The sequence below is a fragment of the Centruroides vittatus genome, unplaced genomic scaffold, assembly GCF_030686945.1.
Source record: "Centruroides vittatus isolate TY-2023 unplaced genomic scaffold, ASM3068694v2 contig_1683, whole genome shotgun sequence".
Taxonomy (NCBI): Eukaryota; Metazoa; Arthropoda; class Arachnida; order Scorpiones; family Buthidae; genus Centruroides; species Centruroides vittatus.
In genome coordinates this window covers 3,962-24,775 of record NW_027121024.1, presented here as the reverse complement: position 1 = coordinate 24,775, position 20,814 = coordinate 3,962, and the positions used below count along the sequence as shown (strand labels likewise).

The following is a 20,814-nucleotide window of genomic DNA, read 5'->3' as shown; positions in this document are numbered from 1 at the left end:
AGGGAAAACAAAGGATCACTCTCTTGGCCTCTCCTGACAGAAATCGGGAAAAGGAGAAATCAATTAACATATTAGTGAAAAACCCTAACTAGTGCGGGAAATCTCACATTATACACGTGTTTGAATTGTTCTACTCTGCATCAAATGGTTTAAAAAACTGCTTTACAGATAGGAAATTTTTATGAAAATTGTAATTGAAAATTCAAAATTGTAAATAGTGATCTCGATAAAGTTATATTTAAAAATGTACTTTTACAGTTAAACATTTATAAAAATTTATTATTACTAACGAAAAGTAATTAATCCGTGATCGATATTTACCTGTGTCATGAGAATTTTATCAATTACAATGAGAAATCCGTTAGTTTATTACTCTTTGTAAATAATAGTCGATAATTCGAAATTCTGATTAATAATCTGGCTTGGAAATATTTAATGAATCTAATGTTGTTTGTAATTGTAGATCGCTAAACACGGTGAATTTTAGAGCGATTAAAGAGCGTGCATAATAAGTCGAAAGCAAACGACAGCGTGCGCTGACACAAAATTAACAGCGCTGTCTGCAAAATTCGGATTTCACATGACGTATTGAAGGCTAGAATAAAACATTCAACCACTATCCTTTCTCCATAACTTGGCACAGTTCTGTTCCAAAAGCTGCACACTGCATTACAGTATTTTGTTTTGACTTTTGACTAAGATCGCCTTTTTTTGCTAGTTAGAAACTTCATCAGTATAATAACTCCGATTAATAAATAAGGTTCAAGTAAACAGTGTGTACACAAAAATGTAAAACAATATCGATTTAATTTTATATAAATACGATTTGTAAAGCAGAAGAGACTAATACACTACACGTATTTTTTTCAGGATCCGATGTTATTTACCGGTCCTCTTCGAAGAAACATCGATCCTTTCAACGAATATTCTGAGGAAAATTTGTGGCACGCCATTGAAGAGGTTAGAAATAATTAATTATTTCAATTTGCTAACTGTTTTATCTCATTAACTCTTTCCAATTATTAAAATTTATTATCGTTTATATATTAAAAAACTTTTCAATTACAGGTGCAGTTAAAAGAAGTTATTAGTAAATTACCTGGGGGATTGGATACACATTTATCAGAAGGAGGACGAAATTTCAGCGTTGGGGAAAGACAGTTAATTTGCCTTGCCAGAACCATTCTTCGTCAGAATAAAATTCTTGTCATGGACGAAGCTACGTCCAATATTGATAAAAGGTTAGAATAGATAAACTTTGAAATGTAAATTATTTTCAATGATTTGTGATACACAGAAAATTATATTTTATTTCGAAATTGTTACATATGTGCTAATCGCTTTGTGTTTCAGTTTGTAACTTATTGACTGAATATTATTTAATTAACTGTCAGTTTGTTTACTCGTAATAGTTTCTAAATTAAGTTATAAATCATAAATACTTTATCACGTTAGGCATCAATATTTCTCAACGATGTAATAGTGTGGTATTTTTTATTGAAATTTGCAATAAATTATGCTAAGACAGATAAATTTGATACAGATGAGAGAGTCATAATGATTAGATTGATATTAATCTCATATTAGAAGAACTGATCTACTAAGTTATTAAAACTGCAATCTAAAAGTCTTAAATCGAAACAGAACGACCACCAGCAATATTTTATGAGCAGTGTAAAGGTCCGCTTTTAGCGTAGCAGGTCGAAAAGCCACGCGACCGGGATAATTGGTCCCACCTGGCGTCGGGCCTATAAACAGCCGGGAAGAACAAAGAGGTAACGTCTCCGTTGATGGGTACGCGTCAATGTGTCTGCCACGTGTTGCTCGGTTTGAGAAATGTAAACGAGGCATGGACGCGACTGTAAGCTGCGTTGTCGGGAGGAGGGCGGACGTCTTTGGAAGCTCCCAGGGGAAAAGCAGGATCTGATTGGTCGCAAGTGGTCGCTGTGAAACTCTTTAAATTGTAAGAGTGGTGAGAGGAACGGGGAGAAGGGCGAGAGACCGGATACGTGGTAGTCTCTGACACTTAGGAAGCCCGTGAGGTGTAGAGAGAGAGTGTTCTCCTCTTTGGAATTCCTCTGAGAAGGGTTAGTTTAGAGACCGGACGGCCACACGGTTGAGCCAACTCCGCAAACCGACCGGAGTTTCCCCGGAGTCTAATAGTCCCCAACAGACAAGCTGACGTGAAACACCACACCTTTGTTGCATAGTGTATGTAATGTCGAACTTGTACATCCTGTAAATATCTGTTTTGTAAATAAACTGTAAATATTCACTGGACTGAGTGTGGAGGTGTAGCTTTCCTCGAACCAATGTACGGACATTCTCGAGTCGTAAGAACCCACTCGAGATGGATCATCGTAAAGATCTTAGCGGATTACATAAGGATCTTCACTAGCAATATATTGAGAACAAAATATGTTAGACTCAGTTTCTCACCATTTCGTCGTCCTCATTGTGGGTATGCTCGTACTCACGATGAACATGAAAAAGGCACTCTTGGTGTCTTTTGGTAAAGAGCACCAAACTGAAAAGTTGTTTTCGAATTTATAATCGATTTTTTGTGTGATATTGAGCATAAATGTAAATAAGCGATCTATTTATATTACATTAGTATTTCGCTATGTAAGGATAAACTTTTAAATGTATATGCAATGGTATAGAAGGGAACTCCGATGTCTTTGTTTTCTGTATATAATTCAGCATTCACACCATAAGGACTTAAGCTATTTGGAAAAAAAGGAATATGATCATATCCTCCATATAACGGTGTGAAACGAAGAAAGAAACAATTATTAAAATTGAATGGCTATTACCAAAGGCAACCACTGCCGCATGTTATGAACTAAATAACGGCTGTAATAATAAATTACCAAACAATTTGATTTTAGAGAGAGACGTTAGGTGCCATCTCTTAATAAATTTAATAATTATAATTTTAATTAAATGATTATTTTATATTTACTGTAAGAAAAGAATCGGCTTGGACCGTGACTGGAAACCGCAACTGCCGCTTACCGTGCGGCTGTATTACCAATTACGGCAGTCGCCGACAACGTATTGGAATTTCGTAAATTTCGTGTTTGAATGGCTATGTTTTATTTTTATTTTTTTTCTCTGAAAACTTGTACAAAAGTTTACTTCTTTTCATTGTATTCATATTCATGACTTTTATCATTTCTGTTGAGCTTATTGACACCATCTAATCTTACAATTTCTTTATATGAAATATTCGGTACATTTTTACGTACAAAATTAATAATTTTATAAGTATGTTGTCTTTGAAACCGTTTCTAATGAATTTGTTGGAGTACGAACTCAATCTCGAGTTCGTAGTCCAATTTTATAAGTAATTCAATAATCTGAAAAATATATCGTATTAAAGTTTGAATTTCCTCATATAAACCGAAATGGTTCAGAAATTTTATATATTTAAGTTTTAACCAACCTGTTGCCACTGATAACACGTTTCAAACATATCTAATGTTATTTCGTCCAGACTCACAAACGGAGATTCTGGAGCTTGACATGATAGTTGTTTGTACAGATTTAATATTCGAAACTGCGGGGTGATTTAGGAGTTATGTGTAACCAACTGCGGCATCTAACCCTCAATACAATTATTAAAGTGCAGCGAACCCTATGCAAAATATTATCTTGGCAATGACTCAAGGTCAAAAATCAATGAAATTTTGCATAATAATAGGCGTAATACAATGACACAGCTGACGGAAGCCGAATTTTAAAATTTTATATAAAGTACGGCTCAAAATTTCTCTCCATATTAAGTCAATGAAAAGATGTGTGCTTCGTGACGCCCACCTTTTTAATGAGTTGTGTCTCAATAAAGTTAAACTATCGTTCCGATATTTTCTTAAACTTTACTGCATGATCACGGTGCATGTATCTGCACGATGACGATCATCGTGATGATGATCGTGATCGATCACGATGACGATCATCGATCATGATCGTGCTGGAATAAAAAATGATAAATGTATCTGTGTTGAGGAGATTCTTTATTTTTTGTTTTAATCAGAAGTAGATTCCTTTCTGTCGTGATCTGACAGTAGATGGAATACGTGAATCCAACTACAGTCGAGTCCGCATAAATCGACACCCCAAGTGGAAGTGGAAATGTGTCGTGTTATCCGATGTGACGACAAAAGCGAAGTTGGAAAAATACCCACAAAACTACAATTAACAACTAAAATACAACTAAAATACAGTAGTGCGTTACACAGTAGTATAGGCTTACAATACATTGTCCTCTATTTAGAATTACTCTGTAGATGAAAAACTGAAAAATTCGTTTAGTGTTGTTTGTTTTGAGCACTTAATTGTCTCGACTTTCTTTTTTAACGATCATGAATGCTTTGAAAACATCATCTTCGCAATTGTCAATTGTTCGCAAGTAACGTCTAAAGATTCTTAATGCCTCTGGCGTGCGAAAATGCAAAATTGGATTTTGGTGTGACGTTGATATAAATTGTATATTTTCTTTTTGTTTATCTGTTATTATGTTATAAAAAAAAATACATAAAATGTTAAAGCATTTTTATTCATATGTATATATATATATACATATGAATATATATATATATATATTAATTATGTATTAATAAATAAATCGAGTCCCTGTCCTGAAAAAAAATGAGTTCGCACCACATGTGCAGAGTGAATTCATTTTTCAAAAGGGGTGACGACTTACCAGAGTGTGGTACAGCAAAAGTATGTCGACTTATCCAGTGGTGACGAGTTAAACGGTGTCGAGTAAACCGGAGTTTTTTAACATTAATGCCTATGTAAGTCGGCCAGGACTACAGAATATTGATTACTTAACCAAAGGTGTCGAGTTATCCGGGTGTCGACTTACGCGGACTCGACTGTATATCCGCACTTATCCGTGTAATATAATGTTAGTATTAATATATCTGCTAATATAGGAAACACTATGTCTAACAACAGAAGTCTCTGTATTTATGTACAGTTCTACACCAAAGCTATGTCACAATTGCGTACAGTACAATCCTTTTCAGATGGCTTGAGAGAATGAAAATAGTATTATATATCTTGGTTTTTTCTGTTCGAGTTGTGATATTCTCTTGCTAGTTTGTGGGCAATCACAATATTGTCTATGTTCTTATCAGTAGCCAAGTGGTTGAAACCAATGAACGGTAGTAGTTGGTTAAAGGTTTGTGCATTACACCAATTTTAAAATTTTACTTTGTATCTAACACCCAATTACAAATCAGTTTTCCATCGAAAGTCCTCCTAAGAAGAAATTTTTGTGCTAATCACAAATGTATTACATTCCATTAGTTCAAATCAGTTTAACCAACTTTGTACTTTGTGTGTAAGGTTATACAAAGAAATTTCTTATAGCAAGTACGCATTATGCGTATGATACGTGTTTTCCATTTGCATAAGAAATTCCTGATAGTGATATTTTGAAGTAATTTTTTTCATTTTATTTGTTTGTTTTGTATTTTATGCTTATAGTAATATTTAAAATTGTAACACATTTTTTATTTATCTAATATCTAGCACTGATTCCTGCATACAAAAAATAATTCGAGAAAAATTCAAATCTTGTACAGTGTTGACAATAGCCCACAGATTACATACAATTATTGATTCGGATAAAGTTCTGGTAAGATTTTATTGCTTATAATGTAAAGCTAATATGTATTTTAATTACATATTTTAACTCTTTAGGTTCTAGATACAGGAAAATTACAAGAATTTGACACACCATATGCACTACTGACAAATGAAAATGGAACTTTTTATAATTTGGTGAAAAACACAGGAGTAACTTCGATGAACGAGCTATACAAAATTGCTAAAAATAAATATTATTTTAAAGAATTTACCGAAAGAACAAAATTGTAAAACAGTAGATGTTCTTTGATTCACGTGTACTTATTGTTGAATTCGTGTTATATCACTTATTTAATATCCAGTACTCAGAAAGAAGTGACATTTCCATTTGTGACGTAGAACACGGAATTTTTAAAATCTATACATTTGATAGCATTTGTTCTACTGCTAAATTTATCTACGTGAAATATTAGTCAAATGTAATAAGTAAATTTAATATTTATAACAAATTGGTTTTAAAAGCAAACTATTGTTAGATGATTTATTTTACGAACAAATCACTGAATTTCAAAGATTTTAAGAATAGAAAATTGCAATATTTTGCTACGTTATTGAAATATTTTCAAGAAAATTTGTTAAAAAATTTCATCATTAAGACCTAAATTAAAAATGTATTTTTAGAAGTAAATGTGTATTCCAGTAAAAACAAATTTTATGGTAATCACGATAAATAAAATATTGTATATATTAGAATTTCTATTGTGTTTACTTTTGTAACTAGAATTCTATCGCTGTCATTTTGTGAACAGGTAGTTAATTGATAATTTTTCTTTATTTTCGCGTGAGGCAACATGAAATTTCATGATTTGATATGAGCTTAAAAATAACTAGTAATAAATAACTAATAACTATAAAAATAACTAGTAACTATTTGGTGGAATAACAGTTTACAGAATAATACAGGTGTTCCATATAAAACCGAATATTTAAATTGTAATGTTTATATAAAATAAAATTGTCAAATGATATTAAATAAAATCAGTCAAATAAACTCTCTAATCACTTAGAGTTAACTTAGAGTTTACATAACGTTGAAATTTATTTATTTATGTAAGGCTGCCTGTTTAATTATTCACCATCACTGTTTCATTACAATCACGAATAGATGAGTGGATGCCTATATTGCATGTTACAATTGTATGTAAAATACGTCAGTTTCCTTATTCAGAACTTATAAAAAATGGGAATATTAATAAAAATCAATAAGCCTTAATTACATTTTTTATATATTTAATTTAAAATATATGCTCTCCACATCAAATTAGTAGTCTCGTGCCCCTGTACTTCGTACTTTTCCTGCTGACAACAGGGTTGTGCCAGTCACCTATCTAACTCTTTTAAGCGGAAATTTTTAAGTTAAATTAACATAACTTCCCGTGCCATGTGTTGGTTTTGCACTGACTTTATACTGGCTCCACAGAGGCTAAATGACCGAGTGGTCAAGGTGACAACATACTGCTCCGGTAGACCCGTTTTACAGAGGAAGAAGAGACCATACAAGTATTATATCAGAAATTAATAAGGGAGGAGATTATTTTATATTAATTAGTAGCGATAGGATAAGAAGGTTTTATTCAGTTAAAACTACAAGACCTCTGTTTTTCTTAACAGCAATCATAAAATTATCTAAAAGTACTTTTTGTATAGTTGCGACAGATTTAACTTGTGATATAATAATATATGACTGTGATCAAAAAAGATCCGGTATGATTCATTGAAACTGCGCTCGAGAAAGAAGGCGCTGTCATCGTTTTTATATCGTTTAGTACGACTTACAAGACGTCTACCAGCAATACGTACAGTCGTCTTCTGTTTTTGTGTGCAAATTAACTCTTCTTTTCTTTATAATAAATCTTAAAATGTAGATTGTAATGCATTAAATTCGGATGCGTGAAAAAATGTGGCAAAAAGCTTTTTCTGGCGATATTTTATGAACTAGAAGAATTTTCGAGTGGTACAATATGATCATAGCAAGCAGAGAACTTCTCGAAAACGTACCACGTTCTGGTAAACCACCACTTCAACTAATTTTCAACACGTCGCTCAAGTCGTATATAATGTTCAATTATTGTCATTCAACAATTAGAGACATTATTAAACATGTTTCATTATCATTCGATCTTGTCAGGAAACTTTAAATTATCATTTGGACATACGGCATGTAGCTTGTCGAATCGTCTCGAAAATGTTGAATTTTATCAAAAAGCAGCATTTTTAAGTGGCCATGGAGCATTTCAAGAAGAACCATACTTAATACGCATCAATACGGAAGATTAAACATGGATCTACTCTTTTGATACCGAAACAGCTCAACAACAAAATCAATGACGCTCGAAAAGTGAGCAATCTTGCATCACCTTCGAAGCAATCTTGCTTCAGTTTTGAAAAATATAGCAGAAAGTCTTGCTTCACCTATCGAGTAATTTTTTGCTCGACATGGCAGAGCAATTTTGCAACAATTTAACATGTTTTTTTCCCTCTCTGTTCAACTATTGTCTTGGAAAGACAATAATTGAATGATGATGTAATTTAAATTTGTTATTATTTTGAATGTTTCATTTCACATTCCTAATATCATATATGCAGTTGCAAGTGATTCTATTCTGCAAAGAAAGAGCGAAAAATTAATCCTTGTTTTAAGTAGCAGAGAGCAATGTCAACTTTGTAATTTATATAGTATTACCACTAATTTAAATAATTATATCAATAAATTTTGAAATTCTGTTTACTATCAATAACAACTGTGATAAGATTTCAAATTATGGTATTTAATTTTTGATTTTAACAATGTATTTTCATTTAACATATCTCATATATTTAGGTCCCCATATTTACATCCGTGTTATTATTGACATTTTTGAGGTGAAGATAGCATAAAAGATTTCTTACTACATTCATTTTCAGAATAAGAATCTATATATATAATCGAGACGAGTTGATAATAATAATCAGCGCAGAGCCCAAACGGTAAGGAGTTGAAAGTTGAAATTTGGTACACAGTTAGGGTACGTCACGAGAACGCACACTAAAAAGGGATTTTTCGAAATTCCTCCCTACATGGGAGAGGAACAGCATTAAGGCTTAACACTTCCATCAACAATGGAAGTGTTACGTAATAATGAAAGTGTCACGTAACAATGAATGTATTACGTTACAATGAATGTATTACGTTACAATGAATGTATTACGTTACAATGAATGTATTACGTAACAATGCAATTGTTGAGAGAAAGCGACGTGCAAACGCAGATGCAGTTCTTTTCGTTTTTGCGGGAAATCGAACATATTTTTAGACCCATCTAAAATTTTTCTAATTTAGTCTGGAAACAGGGAGACCCAATTCTTGCATTCTGTGAAAACGGGTAAGGTACTGGGGTAACGGGTAAGGGGTAAGGGGTAAGTTGACTGTAACGTAATAATCTTAATTTTCGCTAAAACGGTGAAAAGATGAAAGATGAGATTTGGTACACAGGGTACCAAATTTAAGAACCAAAGTGTTAAGTAACAATGGAGAACAAGAGAAAGCGAAATGCAAGATTTACGGGCTCTGGAAAAAAAGAAAAAAAGAAATATATTAGAACATATTCAATTTTAAAATTTAAACAGATTAGTTCGGTTTTTCTCGACCTTTCTTCTTTAGACCATTCGATGAAAATCGAACGTTATAATCAGAACACGTCGTGAAAATCGACAAATATTAGAACATTCGATTTTCAAATTCGACCTTTCTTTAGAAATACTTGGTTCTTTGATAAAATTACTCCTTTTTTTGTGACTATAACGTAATAATCTTAATCTTCGCGGTCGTTACTTTTCCCCGAGCAACCCCGGGCCAACCTGCTAGTTTAACATATTAAAAATTCCAGCCCGTCATTGTGACGATATTACAATGAATAGTTGCGAGTTGTTTTTATAATTTTTTTGTTCTCTGTTTGTCTCACAACAAAATCTAACGTTACTTTTATACAACAAATAGAACTTCTTATGCTAATCTAATTTGTAGATGGAATAACAGAGATTGGATTAGTCTTTAATCGAAAGAATAAACTTTTATTTTTACTTGTGAACAAGATTTTCCTGTATTTCTGACATTTTCTTCTTTCCTACAAATATGTATTAAATATATTTATAATATACAACAAATTTCTAATTACAAAATAATTTTTTTTTTAAATTATAAAATCTTAAACCATAATTACACACTTACTATACTTTAGACAAGTTATTGTCATAAGTTCTTTTTAAAGTCTTTTAAAGTAATTTAATACGTTTTGCAATCTACAAAATCATATTAATAGCAACATTATTAATATCTTACGCAACATGTAAGATATATATTAAAAATTACCTTTGAATTACGTAGAAATTTTCACAAATAGAAAAAGTTTATTAAAGTCTGTTGGAAACTGCATGCAACAACAAACATGCCTTTGAATTGAATTGAAAATTAAAAATAATGAACTTAGATCAAACTTCTAATTTAGAAGGTAATTTTTGGTTTTCTTTTAAATAAAACATAATACAAAATATTGTAAATTTTTATAAGATTTTTAAAAGCAAAGATGGTCGATACTCCGATCACTCAATCTAATTCTTATTTTAGTAATAAAAAGTCTTGCTACCGACAATGCCTTTTTCGATTTAATTGATGTGATTGTAATCGTGTTTAATGCATTTAAGATAAGGCAAATATTATGTATTATCATTTGTATCCTGGAAGATTTCTAGTTCGTTTTCGAGATTGTAGTACTTCTTTTGTTCTCTAGTATTCTCGATTTGTCTACTTCGAATGCTTTAATAGAAACATTATAGCCCAATAATTCGGCAGTTCGTTTGTCTTTAATTATCAAGTTATGAAGAAAAACTTTATACTTCCAGACTTCGTACTCGTTTGTTTCCTTGCCCAATTTGCACAACCTGGCGTTACGCAGTTATTGAAGCCACTGAGCATGGTCAAAAATTAAGACAGCATAAGCACAATAATTTTAGATATCACTGGTAAAGAATTTCGAGAGTCCTGCCACAAATAAGCTATGTATTAAATATTGACCATTTGTGACGTGCCATAACGAGCAAAAATTTAAAAAAAACTAATAAATAGATTTAAAATTAATAAATGCAAATGCATTCTGACAGTTTATGAGTTAATCACACTTTCTATTTGCAAAATTTCCTCAGCATTAACATAAAATAAGGAAAAGTGAATTTTTAAGAAATTTGCGGGATTTCTCGAAATAAGAAAAATTTCAGGAGACATTTTCTGGGTTAAAAAAAACAACCATGATCCCGGGATATCGTTTAAGAAACCCTTTTACTCACATTCTTAAAAAGGGTTTTGATAAATGAAAATAAATTTTACAATTTTTCTAACACAAATACATCATGGTAAATTTAGAGAATTGGCAATTGTAATTTAAAATATCAACGAAAAAATTTATTCCTATTATATTCCATAATTTTACATGTTATGATTCACATTTGATTTTTAAAAAAATACACGTTTTAAACTATTTTAAAAAATTCGGATTATTCGTGTAAATTCAGAAAAATTTACATTTACTTTAGATTATTTTAAAAGAAGAAAGAGAAAATATCAAAAATTTCTCAAATTAAAGAAAATGTAAAATATTTTCGAAAAGCGGATCAATTTGCCATTATTCTTAATTATGTTTATCTAGTAAAATATAAGACAATAGTTAGACATCTTTCTTGTGTATACTCTTTCGGAGCTATTCAAAGTTCGTGAAATAAGAAAAATGTATTCTTTCTGTCCTCGGATACATTTAAATATTTTAAGAGCATTTCATCATATAAGGAAATCAATAATATTGACCATAAATGTTTTTAAATTTTGAATTTGATCACCATTCTTTCAGTATGATTTCCATATGCTTCTCTCTTTCATCTCTAGAAGCAAATTCTAAACTATCACATATTGTATAAATGACAAATAACTTTTACTGACTTCTTATTATAGATACAATTATGAGAATATTTGTTCTGGGCAATCGCAATTCAAAAGATTTTCTATTTCATAATTTTTGTAAAGTGTTACTTTGCATTATAAGTATGTTTTTCCAAAGCATATTTGAAATTCGAAAATATATGAATCTTTATACAAATATTATATAAAAAATTACACCGAGAAAAATTTCTAATGACAATAAAAATGAAAACAAAATTATCAGTAAATAAATATAAATATTTGATATTTATACTTCATGAGTGAATCTACAGTAATACATTTCAAATTTAAATACACATAACCTTATAATACTAAAGAGTAAAGGTTCAGTCTACTGTTTATGTTAATGAGTCCTTGAAGTCGCGTTCGGTCTACTGTTTATGTTAATGAGTCCTTGAAGTCTCTCTTCAACATATAATAGACAGTGCAGTTATTATTGAAAAGAGGAGAAAATTATGTAATAATAATTTTAAAATTTTAAAAAATTTTTACAAAATTTTATTTGAAATTTTACCTTACAAATAGACTGTATAAAACCAGATTAATTCTTTTGATTGTGATAAAAATATTAGAATTAATTATTGTGCTTTAAAACATATAAATTACAATCAATTATCGCTACAAATATATATTGACATCAGCCGCAATATTTTCAGTGAGTTCAGTCAATAATACAGCTTTTAAGGAAAATTTCCTTAAAAACTGTAAAATTTCCAAATAATAGATGTATTTAAAATAATGAAAGTGGAAAACAAATAAACATTTATTTAAATTGTATATATATAAAAATCAATTTGTCATCGGATAACTGTATCTAACTACTCACTCCATTAGAATGATTAGATGCATTGGACATTAATATAATGGATTGATTATTGCATTAGAGCAATGGCCATTAATCTACTAAAAGAATGGCACTTAATATAGCCATTAATGTCAAAGGTAGGATGATAAACTATTTAAATTTACTTATATTAATTAAAAAGCATTTATCTTACGGTAATTAATGTATCCGATTTGTATAAATACGTCAAACTAGTTGTTTCGGTTTCATATGGCAGGTTCACATAAAAACGGAAGAAGTGTCTTTAATTACAATATGTGAGGATCAGCAATACATCAGTGATATTGACATAAGGAACTTGCAAGTCAGAAACATCAGTAACCACGAGTGGCTAATAGTAATACTGATAAAGCGCAAGAACGTAAGACAACAGTATCTATAATTGGCGCCGCCTGTCCAGCAAAATAAAGAAAGAGCAGTGTAATGTTGTTCGATTTTTCACAAAAATCGACATTCGTTTGCAAATGTTGGTACAGTAATTAAATAGACAACTGCTTGAGTTGTGGACAAAGGTATATGAAAGAAATTCTAACGTTCAAAACAGCCGTAGTTCTTTGGAAGATATGGATTCATGGATGGAACATTAGAGAACCTTGCACAGAACTGTGGCAGAACACTTTGTTCAGGAGAAATAATTGCTTCTAACAAACCAATTTCTTCTTACAGACTGATTTATGCTGCATTATCACTATCCTGAAATTCGGAAAATATCAAAAAAATATATCAATGGTAAGGTGAAACTTCGAAACGAAATATAATATACGAAAATATTGTTTATAAAGGCGTGCTTCTATATTAGTAGAGAGAAATTAAGATTTATTTGTGAATATTATATTGAAATGGGTAACGAAATTGACAACTATCACTACACAATAGTATTTCACATATTCCGACATACGTTGGGCAATCAACCAGTTTCTGTGTACGTATATTTTGAAGAACAATACTCAAGTATAGCGCTTGTTGAATTTATTGCCAATCTCAGAAGCAAACAAATGTTAGTGTTAAATGGAGGTTTGGCTATACATAAATTTCTAAATAACTATACTAAACGTGAAATAACGTAGTTATCAATTAAAACAAATCTGGTAAGAATAAATGTTGAAAGTTGATTGAAAACGGTGCAAGGAGAACTAAAACACTACAAGAAGATGTTGCATACGATACATATGCAATCGAACCATTCTTTTATACTTCAATAGGTTTACCTCTACCACCACTAAATATATAGTGAGATACCACTATATTTACAGTGGGATTTGTTGAGAAATATTCATTAGCGCTTTACGTGGATGGCACTATTTACAACAGCGTTACATCGAAGATTGTTTGTGTAGTGCTAGTTTCGTAGAAAGTTTTATTAAAATATCATTAAAGCTGCGAGATGGCCAAGCGGTCAAGATGGCAGTCTACCACTCTGGGTGACCCGAATCGAAAATTTTCCAGTAATTTTTTGAGGGGTGATCCCTCCAGATATGTTGAGCCCTGTCCTTCACTACCCGGCCACCCTCACTGTAGATCTAACCGAACACAAAATGGGCTTGCTAAAAGAGGCCCTCTTAGTGCTTACAGGGAGCAAAGAGTTCAAACAAGTATTAGCGAAATTGAGGCCGATGTTTTAAACGCGTAAACGTGTACGTCGGACGTTCAGCGCCGCTTTCCTGTAAGCCTAGAAGTTTGACAATGGCGTTTGGAAAGTCAGTTGAATCACGCTCGACATTCCAAATGCCATTGTCAAACTCCTAGGCTTTCAGGAAAGCGGCGCTGAACGTCCGACGTACACGTTTTCACGTTAAAAACTTCGGCCTCAACCTCGCTATTATTAATCCTATAAATATATATTGAAATATTTTATTAACCTTTCAAATAGTTTCAGAAAATACAATTGCATTTTTGCACGTTATTAAATAGCAATATTTATATATCTTAGTAATTAAATTTTGTTTTAAATAAAACGTAAATATATATATCATTATTCCGATTCCAATATAATTACACGAAGCGAAAATAACCAAATTCGGTACTAGAGGAAGACGTTAGATGCCTTATCTAAAAAATTATTATAATAATTAGTAATATCATTAAATAATTTAAATATTTTGGAAGAAAAAATCAGCCTGCAGCGGATTTGCAACCTCGCCATACTCTGTTAATTATCTTCTTTCAGAATTATTATACTAAGAATGTAACAATGATATAGCTTTTATTATATCAGTGACGAATCTTTCTCTTAAAACATAATTAAACTGTTTGTTACATCAAGTGAAAATATCAAGGTTGTGTGAACCAAACCAATAGAAAAAACCTTTACACTTTCATATGCAGAATTGTATATATTATGTGACAGATACATAGATTTGATGAGTAGTAATAAACAAGTAGTGTAGAGAACGTTCCAAGTTCGACATTTTAATATAGAATGGCGGAGAAAGAGAAAAGTAACATATACGATTCTGCTGGTGTCTTTTCTCGTATGTTTTTGTGGTATGTAATATTAATTCAATTTATTATTAATAAAAATAAATTCATTTAATATTATTACAGAAACCATTTCATAATTTAATAATAATTTCATATATTTTATACAATATATATAACTGCTAAATCCTTTGCGACTTTAGTTTTGAGCCTGGGTTGCAATTTTTTTCAAAAAACAAAATTTTTACTTTCTCAGTTGTTACGTGTAACAGAGGGAAGTATGGTGATCCGGCAAAATATGATCCCCCTCGTCTTTACATTTTTGCGTCACACGTTAAAATGTCGAGAAACGCAAAAGAACTTCAGGTGTAATTTCTGTATGTATGGATTTCAGTGTGTGTGGAGCACGATTTTGTTCACACTCTGCAGCTTAATAACTTCTCTGTTGTTTGTCGAAAATTGCTGAAATTTTGCAGGGAGGTGTGCTTATTAGGGGAATTGACGGTGTTAAATTTTACTGACTAAAAGTTGAGGGAATAGAATAGTGGAGATACACACGACCCACACGAATGGGGATCACGAGTATCTCCAGTATGATCGGACTTAATAATATTTTCTCGTTATTAGCATTTACATTTTTTTTTTATATATATAAAACCCATCACGACCCACAAAATTAAGTTTATTTTGCCCTTCTGTAACAGTTAAAAATATAAATTTTTAAGAATAAAATATGATAACAGATGGTCCCACCAAAAATTTTAAATGTTGCCGAAAAAGTAGGGCAAGTCGTTATTGGTTTGTTTTATTTACATTTTTAAATTATCAGAAAGTACAGATCCATCACCTAAACTTTCAATGTGCACTATAATATGAAACTTATATATTAATAAGGGTTTTATGTGTACTTGAAATAAATCGAAAAAATAGAAAACTTTGAATTTATGTTTCGTATTAAACAAATTACACGCTGTTCAATTCGATATGGAATTAGTTTAGTTTTATTCCAATATTTTATGCAAAATATAATTAACAAGTCAATTTTAATATTTATATTTTTTAAGTCATTTTATATACAAGGTAGAACGTTAACGTTCATATAATAAAAATTTCAATATGAATTTTATATTAGAAAGCACTTATACTTCTTACAAAGTGTAAATTATTATTTGAGCTAACTGCAATATTTTCTGACAATGATTAATCTGTCACGTAGGGTTTAGTTTGTAGCATGCTCTCTTTATATAACTGTAATTTAAAACATGAATACCTTAAAAATTTAAACTACTTTATTATGTACATTTGTTATTTACACTTTGACGGTTTTGCTATCAGTACATAAATATTAATAAAGGATTTTACGAAGGAAGAAGTTAAATTTTCCAGCAAATAACATTCAACATTGAGATATTCATTATATATATATTCTAAATTTTAGCTATATACATATGTATATAGATATATATGTACAAAACTAAAAATTTAGTTTCAGAAAATTATATATTGTATACCATTGGAAATAATACGAATCTAGTACAATTACACATCTTATATGGCTCATTAAATAAAGGTAGTACACGAAAATTGAATAGTTTTTCTTTATTATCGTAGAGATTACGATATCGCTACAGGTCCCATTTTTTAAAACAAAAATCTATGAAACAAAACGAATTCGAAACATTTCTTTTTAATTTTTTAAAACGAACTCTTTCCTTCGACTTCCCAACATTCCAATCTCGTTATGCATTGCTTGTTCCATTTTTTTTTCTCATTTAAATTTTAAACTTTTTCTGTTAACATTCTTAAAAAATTTTTAACTTTAGCATTCTTAGAACAATAAATAAAATAACATATAAATATAAATCCGATAAAGTATATATTATGGAGTAGCATACATATATATAACACAGATCGCACTTGGGAAAGAGTAGGTCCCATATCACTACAGTTATATAAGAGCATTAAATGTTATTCTCGTTTCCGATATTTATCGAACCTTGACGAAAGATTTATTCAATATAAGAATAATCGCAGCGTAGATTAGGAATAATAATGTAAAATATCCAGGACGAACTTAATATATAAATATTAGAAAAAACAATAAACGTGTTCTTATTACGTCACTCCCACATCTCAGGGACAGCTACGGGCGTAATATAAAGACATTTATTGTTTCTTTTAAAATATTCGACGTATTTAACGAATATTTTAGAAATGCACGACAACCGTATATAATTATTGGTGAGAAAAATTTATTTATTTTTTCTTTTCTTTGTTGAGTGCACTACTCTGAAGTTAGTATTACACTAAATCAATAATTAAATATATAAAATGACAAGAAGTAGGTAAGAAAATAAACAATGCACATACATTATCATGCATGGTTAGCTAACACCGAAATTCGAAGAAGCAGTTAAGCATTCTTCTTAAAAATATCCTTAATAAAAGTAGCAGTTCTTTGGATAGTTCCTTGGACACAAGAATATAGGCTGGACAGGGCCAACGATATCCTAAAAATTCATTTCCTGATAATTGTAGTTGTGTAATTTAAATATAATTTATACACGTTGCAATTTATCTTTTATTTTTCAAGGATGTTTTGTTGTGAAATATTCATCTGATAAATTTTTCTAAAATAACATCCATATATTTCACAATACTCAATTACGATTTAGAGTATTGAATGAATTATTTTGGCTGAGATTAATTTAAAGTTATATTTAGAGAAGATGAAATTGATTTAATAAATAATTTATTTACATTGTTTATATTATCTTTCTATTAATTGTGTAGTACATCTATATATATATACTCTATTTATTTATCTTCTATATCTATATATATATTATAGAATAGCCACAACCTCGGGATTTCGGGTAATATTATAGAATAAAATTAAGTTAAATGTGGAATGGCTGAGTCATCCACCTCTGTTAGCATGATAATTTTAATGCGTATAACCTGTTTGCTATTTCCACCGGATGCTCATAGCAGTAACTTCAAGTTTTAGGAACGATTACCAAAATATTAAGCACGGAATGGATGAATAAAATTTTTATAAGTAATTAAAAGTTTGGTATATTGTACAGGTTATTTGACAGGAAAACAGCTCTTATCTAATGATAAAAATACTGACTGATTTTTATATAAACAACAATTTTACAACTGCAGTTTGACCCATTTCTGCAACTTCGATATTATAAATTAATTTTTAATTAATGACTTTGTTTCTCAGTTAATTTAAACACTTGGATGTGGTTAATGATGATGAATTCGTTCGAAATTAATTATCCTTTGAAAATGTTCGCATTCAATGGATTTACAGAAATCAGTCAAAATAATGAGAATAGTATTTTAATCGCATCAAAGATTGCCATATTCAGTTTTGAATTTAAGTAATTAATTACTAGCTTTTTACTATATTAAAGTATTAATTGTAATATAGTTTTCAAATTTCAGATAATTTATTACTTTGAAATATTTAAAGTGTCGAGTTTATCAGTGATGAAACTTTCAGTTCTAGTACATTTGAACGGTTTAATATATGTAGTTGTAATTTCAAGGTTTTATGAAAATAAATAACAGACTAAACCTTTGCACGTTAATATTGTAAATGCATTATATATAATCTGAAATATCCGAGTCATGTTCTAGTAGGAAATGTAAGACTTTTAAAGTAGGAAATGTAGAAAAAAACAGAAAAATTACTTATACGATTCAGCTGGTGTTTACTGTCGAATGTTTTTGTGTTACGTAATATTAATACTTTGCACAGATTTTACAGTATAGTTATATGTAGGAATTTACTATTATTCTTGCATTTTATATTTTATTACCACCCAATTACAGGTCCAACACCTAAACTGTTTGCATTTATAGTATAACAAAACATATATATTGATAAGAAATTTATATGTACCGGTACTCTAGGAATCGAAAACATTTAACTTTGAAATTATTTGTGGTATCAAACACGTTACACAGAGTTATCGTGTAATATATGTTGCAAAATATAATGAAAAATCAATGTTATTATATATTTAATGTTATATATTTCAAGTAAAGTTTTGTCATTCGTAAGATCATATAATTAGCATTTACTACTTACATTTAATACCTACTAAAACTGTAAAAGAAATTATCGATTATTTATTGTGATATTGTCACAATGCTAAGCTGCAAGTTTTATCATATATTTAATTTATTTAATTTCTGATATATGGTCTTTACTTCAAATTAGCACTGTAGTGTCTTGTCCCTGTACTTCACACTTTTCTATTAACAATAGAGTCGTGCCGGTCATCTATCTGAAACCATTCACGGAAAAATTTTTGAATTAAATTACATAACTTTCACTTTGTATGACAAGTTCGTATAAAGTCAGTGGGGGCCTTCAACCTCTACTGTTTTCGAGATTAAGAAATGACGGAAAAACGGGCGACAGTGGGAATTTATAGGTCTACAATTTTTTTCAAATTTCAGTTCAATAAGGAATCTATGTTAGGATGTGCTATTATACACTAGTAATACTATTATTATGACAAACTGAAATCTTTTTGTGAGAATGGCTACTTTAATTTAATTTATTTGAGACGATTTAATTGTCGCATTCCCGACCTAATTGACAGATCCCCGATCGTACATCGTGGAAACGACTGAGGGATCGTTGGCCAGGGTAATTTTGGTCATCGTTTTACACCGAGTTCAAACCGGAATTTGTCCGGCTTCCTACAGAGACGGCAGTGGTCAGGTTCGAGTGGTTCCAGCTGCTCCTTCTCCGAGTCAGAAAAACACATTTAAAGTGTAATTTACGGAATTAATTAATTTACGGGTACGTCTTCCGGGAAAGGGCTTGAGCCGACTCAGGAGGGGAACGGCCTGGACGGGGGTGTTCGCCGACTCCGCGGCCCGAATCGCGTCCCTGCCTGCAGACCAGGGACCAATAGAATAAAAGATGGACCATCTTTCGAACCAACCGAATCCTCGGGATTTCGGGTAAAAATTTTATAATAACCCGAGATCCCAAGGAAACAGAAACTAGAATACTGGGTTCCGAGGAACACACCCGGACATCTTAAGATACTGAAGACGTAGAGTCAAGACCCCGAAATTTCATTCGAGTGCGGAAAAAGTGACTAGGGACTTAACTTCTCGACAAGGATTTTAGCCATCCAGCCTCCAGCTTGACTTTATCGTGGAAACGAATTTTTTCCGGACACTAAACAACCCGTCTACGAAGACGAACCTTTCATCGGAGACGAACCCCCAACAAGACGGCGAGAATACCTCCGTTGTAAGCATGTTTATATATAAATAAACGCAGTAAAATTTCTAAATACGGTCTCTGTGTTGATCTCTTTTTGTCCAGCAAACCACTACTCCCATACGATAAAGGCTTTCTTGTGTCAATCTGACAGATCGCGAGCAAAGCGAGGGTCGCCACCTTATTACCTAAGGTCGACCCGAAAGGCGAGTCTAGAGTCGGGTCGATCACCTCACATTGGTGTCCTCACAATATAAATATCGATGAGAAATAATTCTTAATATGATTTCTACAAAAGTTTATTTATCTACAAAATACAGTCAAACCTGTTTTTATACGGGGGATAGGGACCGCATTAAAAAAAACGCATTAAAAAATATCTCACGAAACTTCACGAATGGCTGTAAATAATAGTTTTCGCAACACAATTAAAAAAATAATTTTTTTATGCGGTCAAGAGGGACCGCATAAAAAAATCTCACATAGAAAATAACTCAAAACCGTACGAAATAGAATTTATTGACAACAGATGTCAGCACTTGACTGCATCGTCTGGTCTATCGTCTGTTTTACATATTTTTGTCCAGGTGGTGTTTTGTTGACTTAAAAAGTAAATTATTTCATTTTTCGCATATTCATGCAATAATATTACTATAATAA

At 31.0% G+C, this 20,814-nt stretch overlaps 1 protein-coding gene across 1 annotated transcript in view; it reads left to right on the top strand.

Annotated features, from left to right (window-relative positions):
- The window catches only part of LOC136969018 (ATP-binding cassette sub-family C member 4-like), a 105,437-nt gene extending 99,542 nt beyond the window's left edge, over positions 1-5,895 (top strand). The window contains exons 19-22 of the mRNA XM_067263093.1: positions 871-960; positions 1,069-1,241; positions 5,548-5,653; positions 5,719-5,895. Coding sequence (XP_067119194.1) covers positions 871-960; positions 1,069-1,241; positions 5,548-5,653; positions 5,719-5,895 — 546 coding nt within the window. The remainder of the gene's footprint in view (positions 1-870; positions 961-1,068; positions 1,242-5,547; positions 5,654-5,718) is intronic.
- Positions 5,896-20,814: the final 14,919 nt, after the last annotated feature.